This window comes from Callithrix jacchus, chromosome 9, assembly GCF_049354715.1.
Source record: "Callithrix jacchus isolate 240 chromosome 9, calJac240_pri, whole genome shotgun sequence".
Lineage (NCBI taxonomy): Eukaryota > Metazoa > Chordata > Mammalia > Primates > Cebidae > Callithrix > Callithrix jacchus.
Genome location: NC_133510.1, coordinates 109,318,132 through 109,330,949, shown reverse-complemented (window position 1 = coordinate 109,330,949; position 12,818 = coordinate 109,318,132). Strand labels below are relative to the sequence as shown.

At 37.6% G+C, this 12,818-nt stretch overlaps 1 protein-coding gene across 7 annotated transcripts in view; it reads right to left on the bottom strand.

Annotated features, from left to right (window-relative positions):
* POLR3B (RNA polymerase III subunit B) overlaps window positions 1-12,818 on the bottom strand; it is a 144,209-nt gene that overhangs the window by 39,435 nt on the left and 91,956 nt on the right. For all 7 annotated transcript variants that reach the window (XM_078337180.1, XM_002752939.7, XM_017976339.4 and 4 more), the window contains 2 exons: window positions 3,641-3,850; window positions 1,126-1,284 (listed from right to left, as the gene is read on the bottom strand). In XM_078337180.1, the coding sequence (XP_078193306.1) occupies window positions 1,126-1,284; window positions 3,641-3,850 (369 nt within the window). The remainder of the gene's footprint in view (window positions 1-1,125; window positions 1,285-3,640; window positions 3,851-12,818) is intronic.

Here is a 12,818-nt window from a genome sequence, read left to right as displayed (position 1 = left end):
GGAGCATAATGAAAATAGTATTATGGGTTCAGCATGGTGGCTCACGCCTATAATCCCAGCACTTTGGGAAGCCAAGGTACGTGGAGAACTTGAGCCCAGGAGTTCAAGATCAGCCTGGGCAAGATGGTAAGACCTCATCTCTACAAAAAACACAAAAACTTAGCCAGGCATGGTAGCATGCGCCTGTGGGTCCTAGCTATCCAGGAGGTTTAAGTGGGAGAATCACCCGAGTCCAGAAGGCAGGGGTTGCAGTGAGCCGAGATTGTGCCACTGAACTTCAGCCTGGGTGACAGACTGAGACCCTGTCTTAAAAATAAAATTAATAAAATAAAAACAATAGTAACATGGTTGCAAGGCCTTGCTTAGTCTGGCCCCTACCCCACACGTCACCCACCAACTCATGTGTACCAGGCTTCCCTGCACTCTCTTATTTTTAGCCACACTGGTTTCTTTCAGAACTTTCAACTATCAAACTCGAGGACCCTTGCACAAGCATTTCTCACTACTTAGAACACACTCTCTGACCCTCTTCTTCAGTTAACTTTTACCTATCCTTCAGATTCCAACTCACTTCCTTGGGGAAGGCCATGCTGATCTTCCTAACTAGGTAAAATGCTCTTGCAATAAAATGGCCTCATAGCTACCTATATGATTCCTTAACTTGGGTTTGTGCATGATCCTCTGATCAATGTCAGTTTCCTGCACTAGCCTGTGAGACCCATAAGGGTAGGGGCTATTTGTTTCATCAACAAAATGCATTACAAGTTTGTAATTATATTGGAGTCATACCTCACAGGGGGATAAAATTCTAAAGTAGTCTGTAAGCTAAATGTGTAAACGAAGAAATGTCAGAGCAGATGCAGGGACACGGACTATTCTAAACATTTCCTTAAGGTGACTTTTCTATGATTCAAAATTATGTCTAGAAAATTATAATTTGCATAGATTACTGATAGGTAAAAACATAGTGCACAGAAAGACAGACTAGAAGGAAATTCATTAAAAATGACAGCATTGGTTGAGTTTGGATAGTGGTATTACAGGTTGTTACTTTTTTTCTTCCCTTTTTGTCAAATATTCAGAAATATTATTGAATGACAAATTTTTACTTTAAAAGGGTTTTACCTGGAGAACAAATACCATCTGCATCTAAGATTTCATGTCGCCAGATGGGTTTCCTTGTAGCAGCATCCAACATGGGCCCCATCACTTTATCAAAAGTCTGATTGGTGTATCGTTTCAATGTACATTTAGCATTTTTATATACAAGGCAACGCCCAAAGCCTAAAACAAAACCAAAATGGGCATTAGAACCGCCAGTAATACAAAGCCATAAGAAAACATGGATTTGTGCTATTCAACAATCCACTCCCAAAACTTCTCTGTATTTGATAAAAATCGGAGACCAGAAAAAACCAAATAAAAATCTGACAATGTGAAGAAGCAGTACAGGACTTGTTCCCTATTGTCTGTTAACACTGGAATCTCTACAACCATTTTCTGCATGGAATACACCTTCTCATACTGGAGAAGGATGAGAGAAATCTAAGACTGGCACTGTGATTCTTTCAAGGACAGAGCCATACAGTATTAGAATTGGAAAGGGTCTAAGAAATCACTTGGCTTCTTAACCTATCTCTTTTACAGGCAGTAGGAGTGAGGTTCAGAAAAATTAAGTGGTCACAGTTATCCAGCAAGTTGGCGGCAGAGTTGAGAATTGTGTTGATCAGCACAAGTCCACCAATTTCTGAGCCAGGATACACATCCTTTTGGTGCACAACTTCTGCTGACCTTCCCTAGAAAGTTTTCCTCCTTAAAATTTGACATTTAGAGTGAGTTCTAGGCCAGCAAGTAAAAACATTAATTTTTCTCCAGAGAAGAGAAACAATCAAATTATTTTAATGGGAAAGATAGCTCTCCTCTGCCCTAAAGATCGGAGTTTAATTACATTTTTAGACTGCATTTATCTAGTGGGTAAGGGGAAAGCTGTGAAATCAACAAACAAGCTAAACATTAAGCTGCCTACCAATGGTTCAGAAAAATAAAAGGGAAAAAAATAAACAAAAAGGATGGAAGAAAAACCTTTGGGTGAGGCAACAACCTCAACCACTAAATCCCTAAAAGACAAAAATCCAACAGTTGTAGAGTTACCCAAAACAGCTGTCATTCCTTCAACACTATAATTTCCTAAGAGTCTGTGGCTGCATTTCTTTCTTTTTTCCCTTTGGCCAAGCAGTTATTTTAAACTGGATTCTCTTACTAATCTCCTCAGGATATACTGAGCCATGCCAGAGTTCACTTAAATAAGAAAATATCTCAGGATTAAACGCCAGTTATTACTGATGAAATAAATGCATGGCTGAAAATCCTTCACTTAACAATTTTCCACCAAAAGCAGAAATCTAAGAATGTGACTTTAGAAATCAATCAGGTAAAAGTGGATTAATAAAATCTCAGGGCTGTAATATAATTTTTTAAATATGAAGGTGATGGTGAGATGAAGTAATGAATTTCTACAACTGGATGTCGTCAGATGAAGACATTTGTGTCTTTAAGAAAGGCCATAGTCATCATGGCTCCTAGGAAATTGTGTATGGCCATGATAAATTCAGCTCAGAATGCCAGCTGGTTTGGAAACATTACATGATCTTGAATTTTTATACAGTAGCCATTAACTGCAACATGCTGGAGTGCAATGTGAATCTTAATTGCATAAAATCAGGAAGTGTTTTCTTCAAAGTATAAATACACATTTTATTTACAGGTGATAGCTTAAAAGCTAGGGACAGTAAACTCAGCTCATTAAATTGGGTTGCAGAGTTTCTGACAGACATCACAAAGTCTTCAGATTTCCACATAAATGTTACCAGTTAATCAGAAAGGAAAACATCTAGTTTTAAAGCATGGCTGTTGTCATTTGGAGGAAAAAAAAAGGCATAAATTAAGTGTGGCCAACATTAATGCCAAAGGCACATGTCTAGGAGTACTATTATGGCTGCCTAGCAACTACAAAGAGGGAAGGGGAAGGCATAGTGGGTATGCCAGAAAGGAAAAAGAGAACTTGAGATTATGAATAGAGAAGTCAGTCTTCAGATCAGGTGATGGCTAACAAACCAGGAAGTGGTGATTTGCGAAAGTAACCGTCAAAAACAGAAAGAAAAGTGGAAAAACTCCACACCAGAGTTTGTGGCTGTGTATTTTTAACTTTCGTCACTTGGCCAAAGAAGGAACCAGATTATAAGGTTATACAAATAAGAAATAGCCTTTTACATCCAAAAATTGCTACTGACCTCTAGAACTGGTTTGTTAATAATACACTAGAGTGAAAACACGTTTTTAATATATTCTAATTTCTCCTAGAAAATACACACATTCCTACATTTTTTTCTCTTTGAAGAACTGTCTTACATAACCAATAAAATAACAAAGAAGAAAAATATTCTGTAGTAGTACATTTCAGAAATGACAAGAAATCAACATCAAAACCCAACCACCTTCCTGTTTGTATATCATAAAATTCAAATAACTTGAAACTGACATTATACACATTTTGACACCAAGTGATTTTTACATTAATCATCCCTATATCTAATTGTGCAAAAAGCACCTTTGGCATTAAGAGTTTTGAAAATTCACTTACCTCTGTCTAAAGAGGCCTTGTTTAAAACGAGAGCATCTTCAATATCATAGCCACTATAACTCATCACAGCAACTGTTGCATTCTGTCCAGCTGGCAGTTTCTCAAATTCTATCAATTCAATGGTTTTTGTCTTAACCATGGGTTTTTGTGGATATGCGAGTAGATACATGAGAGTATCAATTCTGTTTCGTTGGTTGTATCCTATAGTACCTGCATTGATATTGGAGAAAACAAAACACAACATTCTATTATGTGAAATAATAAGGTAGTAATGAATATAAATACATTAACAACACAAATTAAAATGAAGAAAATCTTCAGGTTCAACATTTCAAAAGTAATACTCTCATGGTGGCTAACAACTTCCAAAAGCAACTTTTCTCACTAATAAAGTCCCACAAAGAAGAAAAAATATACTCAGAGTATACTAATCTAAATAATTTAGACTTTTTGGATTCATATTATCCCAATTGAGGGATTTAGTTTCCACTGGTTAATTTCACAAGTAAATCAATAATTCTTTATTTGGTTCTACCATGCTCCAGGCCTGCTGGGGACAGGTAGTGTGAGAACGATGCTCAGTGCTTACATGCAAGGAGCTTATACAATGGATAAACAGGTATATTTCATAATAAGAAATAAACAATTGCAAAAGTTCTAAATGAAAAAGAAAGCAGGAGAGAAGGGATGAAAAAGAATGAAAAAAGAGGAATTCAAGTGAGAGCAAGGAAGAGTAGGATTGATTCATTTATTTGATGATTCATTTATTAAGCAGTTAATAAACATCTACTCTGTGCCAAACACTTGAGATAAAATAGGAAAAGGCATGGTCCCTTCCTTAAAAAATCTAGGGTACAGTCCAATCAGGGGTGGGCTCTTCCCTGCTTAGCAATCAGTCTTTCCACCTGATTGTTCCTTGGAAGGGTGTTATTGGGTCACTGTCAACTGAACATGAAATCAGAATGTTAACCCTTTCTCTCATTTCCCCTTATAAACACACTGGGGTTCATGGACCTGCCTGAAGAAAAGTCTTTCAGTCTCCTGGGCTTGGGGATATAGCACTGATGCTACACAGAGGCCTTAAAGTTGGAAAACTCAGGCTTGCTCTGCTGTTGAGCTTGAGCGTGGGCTACTGAGCCTCTGTCACTTTTAGGTATCTCTTTTTTTCCCCCTGTAAATGGCTAAGAACAGATGTTAATGTTAGAAAAAAGAAGGTAGCTTTAAGTCTCTCTCTCTTGCACATGCTTCCATAGTGACACATATTCAACACACACACCACACCACACACACACACATACACACACTCCAAAGTACTACCTACGTGCCATTTCACAGACTTACACCCTAGGGAGTGCAGACACTAAAACTCAATTATTTATTTCTTTGAACTTTTTCTCCATACCCATGTCATTAAATCAATGATGATCTCATTTTGGGCATGAAAACAAGGTATTCAGGCTGGGCATGGTGGCTCATACCTATAATACCAACACTTTGGGAGGGCGATGTGGGCAGATAGCTTGAGCTCAGGAGTTCGAGACCAGACTGGGAAACTGACAAAACCATCTCTATTAAAAATGCAAAAATTAACTGGGCCTGGTGGTGTGCACCTATAGTTCTAGCTACTTGGGTTGCTGAGGCATGAGAATCACTTGAGCCCAGGAAGTCGAGGTTCCTGAGCTAATATCACACCACTACACTCCAGCCTGGGCAACAGAGCAAGACCCTGTCTCAAAAAAAAAAAAAAGGAAAGAAACCATTAAAACAGCAAAAATGATACAGTATTCCTTGACAATTACTACTGAAAGAAATAATAAATATGTAGGGAATACCTAGTACAGTGCCAGGCTTATTACAGATACTCAATAAATGTCATATGAATTAAACTGAAGAATCCCATTACACTTTTTATGACAGTATGTCTGTGCTTAAATCTCTAAAAACTTAACAAGATTCAGCTGAAAAACAAGTCAAACTGAACCTCATAAACTTTTCATTGAGTTTGCACTATAAAGTGCCAATTAATTATGCTATTTTAGTGGCAACTAATAAACTGGGCAGGATACCTGGCAATAGATCACTTACTGTTTTAGAAATAAGATTACTACTGCTGGGATTATGGTAAAGTTCACTGACAATAAGTTTGTCCTCTTATATGAAATCATTTAAAATTTATGTTGAGATTCCAGCTCCAATTGTATACTTTACTCAGCTGGAGACAAGGGTTCAGGCAATGTCCCACCAGGCTGCCAAACATGTCTTCTGAAACCTGAGACACACATTATTATGCAGCAGGGAAGCATAAATGGCTGCACCTCTAAACAATGGTGAAAAGGACTGGATCCTGCTATAAATTGTGCTACCAGGCCTAGAACATAATTCTCAGGCATTACAACTGACCCCTGAAGGGATGAACAACCGAATAGTTCAGCAAATGTATGATGCTTATGACATCAAAAGTTTTCTCTTAAGGCTTTTTGAAGAAATTGTGAGAGTATACATGCACATGCATTTAGCAGCACCGACTAAGGGGGTGTAAATTAAAATGTTAAAATAGGATTTGTAAACTATGATTTCTGTATCATAAAACTTCAAAATGCCATCAGATTCCCTTATTTTTATAAAAATTATTAATGACTGACTAGCTATTTTGCCAGTAAGCAAGAGGCAAGCAAATGATAAAGCTTGCCTATGTTAAGCACATGCTCAAACTCTCGATTCCCCTATTACTACTTTCAGCTTCCTTAAAAAGGGCATTACATGTATACACACACATATAAAATAACACAAGAATACCTATAAGCTGCACTCTACTTCTATTATCCTATTTTGCTGTAACTATGGTCTCCAATGATTTCCTTTACTAAGACATAATCTTTCTTAAAAAGCCATATTTTCTTGATAACAACTTTCTTAAGAAGTCAAAAGCTGGCACTGAAGGTATACAAATGTAGGTTAAAATACTGAAGTGCTTTTGTATAAGGTGGTATGAAAAAGGTTAGTAAGGAGGGATATAAACAGCTTAGAAAACGTATGCTGAAAAAATTAAAATGAAGTTTTATGCATTTAGCTATTTTTTTCCTATCTTCCTTTGCCCAATTTTCTCTCTCTCTCTCTCCCTCCCTCCCTCCCTCTCCCTCTCCTCATCTCTCCCTCTCTCCCTCCCTCTCTTTCTCCCTCTCCCTCTCCCTATCCCTCTCTCTTTCTTTCACCCAGGTTAGAATGCTGTGTTAGAATCTCAGCTCACAGCAACCTCCGCCTCCTAGGTTCAAGTGACTCTTGTGCCTCAGCCACCCTAGCTGGAATTACAGTTGTGTGCCACCACACCCAGCTAATTTTTGTACTTTTAGTAGAAATGGGGTTTCACCATGTTGGCCAGGTGAACTCCTCAACCTCAAGTGATCCGCCTGCTTCAGCCTCCCAAAGTGCTGAAATTCTGCGCCTAGCCCCAATTTTCTTCTAAATCAACATTTTTAAATACAATAAACTTCATCCATTTAAAGCGTACAAATTAATGAGTTCTGATAGATATATATACCTGTAAAACCACCACTACAGTCAAGATCCAGAACATTTCTAAACCCCCAAAAGATCCCTCCCTTTGTTCCTCACCTCAGGAGACCACTGATCTGTTCTGTATCATTACAGATTAGTTTGCATTTTCTAGAATTTTATATAAATGGAATTACACGGTATCTGCTTATTTAGGATAATCATTCTGAGATTTATCCATATGGTTGAATATCATAGTTCATTCTTATGGCTTAGGATTGTATAAATATACATTTTATTAATTCATTCACCTGTTGATGAATATTTGCATTGTTTCCAGTTTTTGGCTACTGTGAATAAAACTGCTATAAACATTCATGTACAAATCTTTGTATGTTTTCATTACTTTGGGTAAATATTTAACACCTAGAAATGAAATTTCTGGGTTGCTTGGCAAAGGTATAGTTAACTTCAAGAACATTCCAAAGAATTTTCCAGAGTGATTATATCACTTTAAATTTCCACCAGCATTTCGGTTGCTCTATATCCTCAGCAACACTTAGTATATCAGTCTTTTAATTTTAATCATTCTAAGTGTGTAGTAGTATCTTTTAAGATAGGGGTCTTAATTTGCACTTATCTGGTAACTGATAATGCTGAACACAGTTTCATGCCCTTACTTGGTCATTCCAAAACTTTGTGAAGTGCTTGGCTTTGTTTTTATTTTGTCCATCTTTTAATTGGGTTGTCTTATTACTGAAGTGTTCTTCATATATACTTGAATACAAATCCTTTATCAGATATATGTATTGCATACACTTTTTCCCATTCTATGGTTTGCACTTTCATATTCTTTTTTTTTTAATTTTTTTTTTGAGATGGAGTCTTGCTCTGTAAGCCAGGCTAGAGTGCAATGGTGCAATATCACTCACTACAACCTCAGCTCCCGGGTTCAAGCAATTCTCCTGCCTCAGCCTCCCGAGTAGCTGGGACTACAGGCATGCGCCACCACACCTGATTAATTTTTGTATTTTTAGTAGAGACAGGGATTCACCATGTTGGTCCGGCTGGTCTTGAACTCCTGACCTCATGATCTGCCTGCCTCAGCCTCCCAAAGTGCTGGGATTACAAGTCTGAACCACCATGCCTGGCCTGCATTTTCATATTCTTAACAGTATCTTTCTGACAGCAAAAGTTTAATTTTGAGAAAATCAATTTTTATACTTTGTAATTTTTTTTCTTTTGAGATGGAGTCTTGCTCTGTTGCCTAGGTTAGAGTACAGTGGCGCGATCTCAGCTCACTGCAACCTCTGCCACCCAGGTTCAAACAATTCTCCTGCCTCAGCTTCCCAAGTAGCTGGGATTACAGGCACCACATCTGGCTAATTTTTGTATTTTTAGTAGAGATGGGGTTTCACCATCTTGGCCAGGCTGGTCTTAAACTTCTCACCTAGTTATCCACTCACCTCGGCCTCCCAAAGTGCTGGGATTACAGGCGTGAGCCACCGCACCCAGCCTACTTTGTACTCTTTATGTAAAAAAACTCTTAGCTTAACTCAAGCTATGAAGGTTTTCACTTAGATTTCCTTCTTCAAGTGTAATGGTTATTTGCTCTTACATTTAGGACTATGATATAGTTTGTGTTAATTTTTATACTCTATAAGGTAGAAGTTAATGTTCCTTTTTTCCATATAAGTATACAGACATTTATTTTGGTGAAAAGAGTTTACTCTCCATTGGATTGCTTTGACACATTCATTGGAAATCAATTGCCCATAAACGTTTGGGTCTCTTTCTGAACTCTTGATTGCAGTTCCATTGACCTATATGTTTACCCTCTGTCAACATCATACTGTATTACTGTAGCTTTATAGTAAATCAAAATCAGGTTGTACAAATCCTCCAATTTATTCTTTGTTTCAAAACTCTTTTCAAAAATCTACCCGATTCCTTAATGATTTTAACATTCTCAGAGATTCATTCATTCATTCATTTTTGAAACATGACTTACTATATCCCCTACTAATCTGGCACTATGCAAGTCACAAAGGATATACAGTTGACCCTTGAACATGGATTTGAACTGTGAGGGCCCACTCATATATGCATTTTCTTTTGCCTCTACCAACCCTGAGACAACAAGACCAATCCCTCCCTTCCTCTACACCTCAGCCTACTCAATGTGAAGACAATGAGGATAAAGACCTTTATGATAATCCACTTCCACATAATGAAAAATAAATATATTTTCCTTATGATCTTCTTAATAACATTTTATTTTATCTAGCTTATTTTAATTGTACATATCGTATACAAAGTAGGTGCTAATTGACTATGTTATTGGGAAGGCTTCCAGTCAACAGTAGGCTATTAGTAGTTAGCTTTGGGGGAGTCAAAAGGTATCATGGATTTTCAACCTGACTCTTGTGTTGTTCAAGAATCACCTACAGCACAGGCTGAGAATCCTAAGTCCAAAATCTCCTAAATCAGAAACTTTCTGAGTGCCAACAATGACACCACAAGTGGAAAACTCCACACCTGATCTCATGTAATAGGTTATAGTCAAAACTCAAACTTTGCCTCATGTACAAAATTATTAAAAATATATAAATTACCTTTAGGCTATGTGTATAAAGTGTATATGAAACTTAAATGAATTTCGTGTTAGGCTTGGGTCCCATCCCCAAGATAGCTTATTATGTATATGCAAATATTTAAAAATCCAAAAAATCCAAAATCGGAAACACTCCTGGTCCTAACCATTTCAGATAAGGGATATTCAACCTGTAATAAATAATGAAACTCCTGACTTCAAGGGGCTTATAATTTACATTCTACCAAAAAAGGCATCCTGATCATGATCCACAATGGACAGGAAAAAATGAAGGAAGAAGTTAGCTTTGGTTGAGATAAATCAAGTTTTATAGGTAACATTACATAGAAGACACAGAAAACCTTTTATATGTTACTCAACAAAACTGAGATTCAGCTTCCTTGTTAGAATAACAACAACAAAAGGTATGTACTATATTTCAAAGGATTATTATTGTGATTAAAAAAAAATGGGCCAGGCACAGTGGCTCATGCCTGTAATCCCAGCACTTTGGGAGGCTGAGGTGGGCAGATCGTGAGGTCAGGAGTTAAAGACCAGACTGGCCAACATGGTGAAATACTGTATCTACTAAAAATAAAAAATACAAAAATTAGCTGGGCATGGTGGATCGTGCCTGTAATCCCAGCCACTTGGGAGGCTGAGGTAGGAGAATTACTTGAACTGGGACCAGGAGGTGGATGTTGTAGTGAGCCGAGATCATGCCACTACACTCCAACCTGGGCTACAGAGGAAGACTCTATCCTTAAAAAAAAAAAAAACAAAAAAAAAAACAGGGCTGGGCATGGTGACTCCCATCTGTAATCCCAGCACTTTGGGAGGCCAAAGCAGGCAGATCACCTTGGGCTCAGGAGTTCAAGACCAGCCTAGCCAACATGGTAAAACCCTGTATCTACTAAAAATAAAAAATACAAAAATTAGCTGGGCATGGTGGCATGCATCTGTAGTCCCAGCTACTTGGGAGGCTGAGGCAGGAGAATTCCTTGAACTCAGGAAGCAGAGGATACAGTGAGCTGTGATTGTGCCACTGTACTCCAGCCTGGGTGACAGTGAGATTCCATCTCAAAAAAAAAAAGAAAAGAAATAATGTATATAAAGAATTTGGATACTCAATAAGTGGCAACATTCTTTATGACCAATATTAACAATATTAGCAATAATAAAAATATATATCTTATTACCCTGCAATATCATCCATTTTACCTCCCACTCAAACCTTAATACTAAACTTGGTATACTCAATTTTACCCATATATATTAATTGCTAACATTCTAGTCTTAGGAAATACCACATAAGCTTATTCCTAAAATAGCTATAATAATTAAAAAAAAATTTTTAACCAATAGCAGAATTCAAATGGATGAAGAATAAATATGCTAAAAATTAAATCAAATAGAAAGGGTAAAGAGGTGCAGAATAAAACAAAATTTTATGTAGATCTTTGTATATTATGTTTTTAGTGTCTCAAAATTCTCCAGCCTATTTCTAGTACATCTCAGCCTACTGTAAAGTGGGGAACATAAAGGAAGAAACTATTTAGGAATAGAATCTATTGAAAACAAATACATAAACAGAAGCTGCATTCACTCCTAAGCTTAAAAAAAAGTCCCAGTAGTTTGGAGTTGAAGGGGGAAGGGGTGGTGAGAAGAAGCCACTGGTGAGGGCTGGGAAGGTCTGTGCTGCATATTCATTAATTGAGCTGATAGTGACTGAAGATCCTTTTACACAGGAGAAAGTATTCTACTAGAGGACTGCCAACTAATAAATGGGCAGGATATGAAAGTATGGCTCACGTGAACTTGGCATCGGGTGCCATAAGAGGACACAAAATGTGGCTGCAACACACAGCCCTTGCTGGTAGTGCTGAGTGAGTGACCTGGAGATCCTGCCATTTCCAGATGTCCACCTGACTTCTTGCTGAGCCATGTCACAACAACACACACAGCCATATCCATGAAGAAGTGCTTCTCAGTGGCACAGTAAGACACTGTGTGGAAACTCGAACTTCATTAATAATTTAAAGAGCCTAAGATTTAAGAAACACCTTCTGCTGGTGTTTTATAGTGGATTAGCTCTCTCTTACATACAAGGTAAGGCTTTCCATTTCTGTGGTTTGTGCTGGACTTGGTCTCCTTCATAGTGATAGAAAATTACTTTCTCTCATTTCTTCACTGTCTTGGGGGGAGTGGGAGGGACAGAAGGGAATGGTAGATAGCAAACTTTCCAGATTGGCTAGAATATTTAGTGAGTTAATTCTGAGCTACTATCTTCCATGTTATACATGGAGCAGCAGACAGATGAATAGCAAGTAAAATATTATTTTAGAAAATCCACATAGAATTTCTGAATTTAAATAATCTTCAGTAATGGCTCATAGTAAAAATGGGATAGAGTGTGAGTTTCAGTTATCAGTTGTCAAGACTGCAAGGAATTCAAACGATCCAGAGAAGTTCTACTCAAAGTGCAAGGTCTGAGTTACAGACCTGGCTATCTGCTGTGGATTTTCTCCCTCAGCCGACCCTTTTCCTTTTGTCATTTTTCATGCAGACTTTGCTCAATACTTCTGCAGCTATTTCAGTGTCCACAGAGAAATGCTGCCGCGTTATATGCCAACTCTAAATGTACTTTTATCTCACTGCTTTTCTTTCCAGTCAGGTGTTTTATAATAACAAACAGTAACAAAGGCTTTTTTTTATTACTTAAAATATTCAGTGGCTTTTGTCTTCCCAGCGTCAGCAGTAACGTCAGAGGATTGTATCCAAGGAGCTAAATGTGCAGGACCCAGGGTCAGAGCAGCTGAATACACCAACCTCAGAAAACACAGACAATGAATTGCAAATGACACTCAAAACAAAACGAGAAAAAAAACCTTCACACAGAAAACTACAAAAGAACTCTACAGACACTGAATTGGCTTTCTGTACACACTGATCCTGCTTAACTGTGTGTGGTAACTAACCAAACGTTTCAGATACTCATGGCCACATATAAAGGGTTTTTCTTTTCTTTTTTTGTGTGTGTGGGGGGACAGGAGTTATAAATATAAAAATATTTCTTTCCTTCAGGTCTATTCT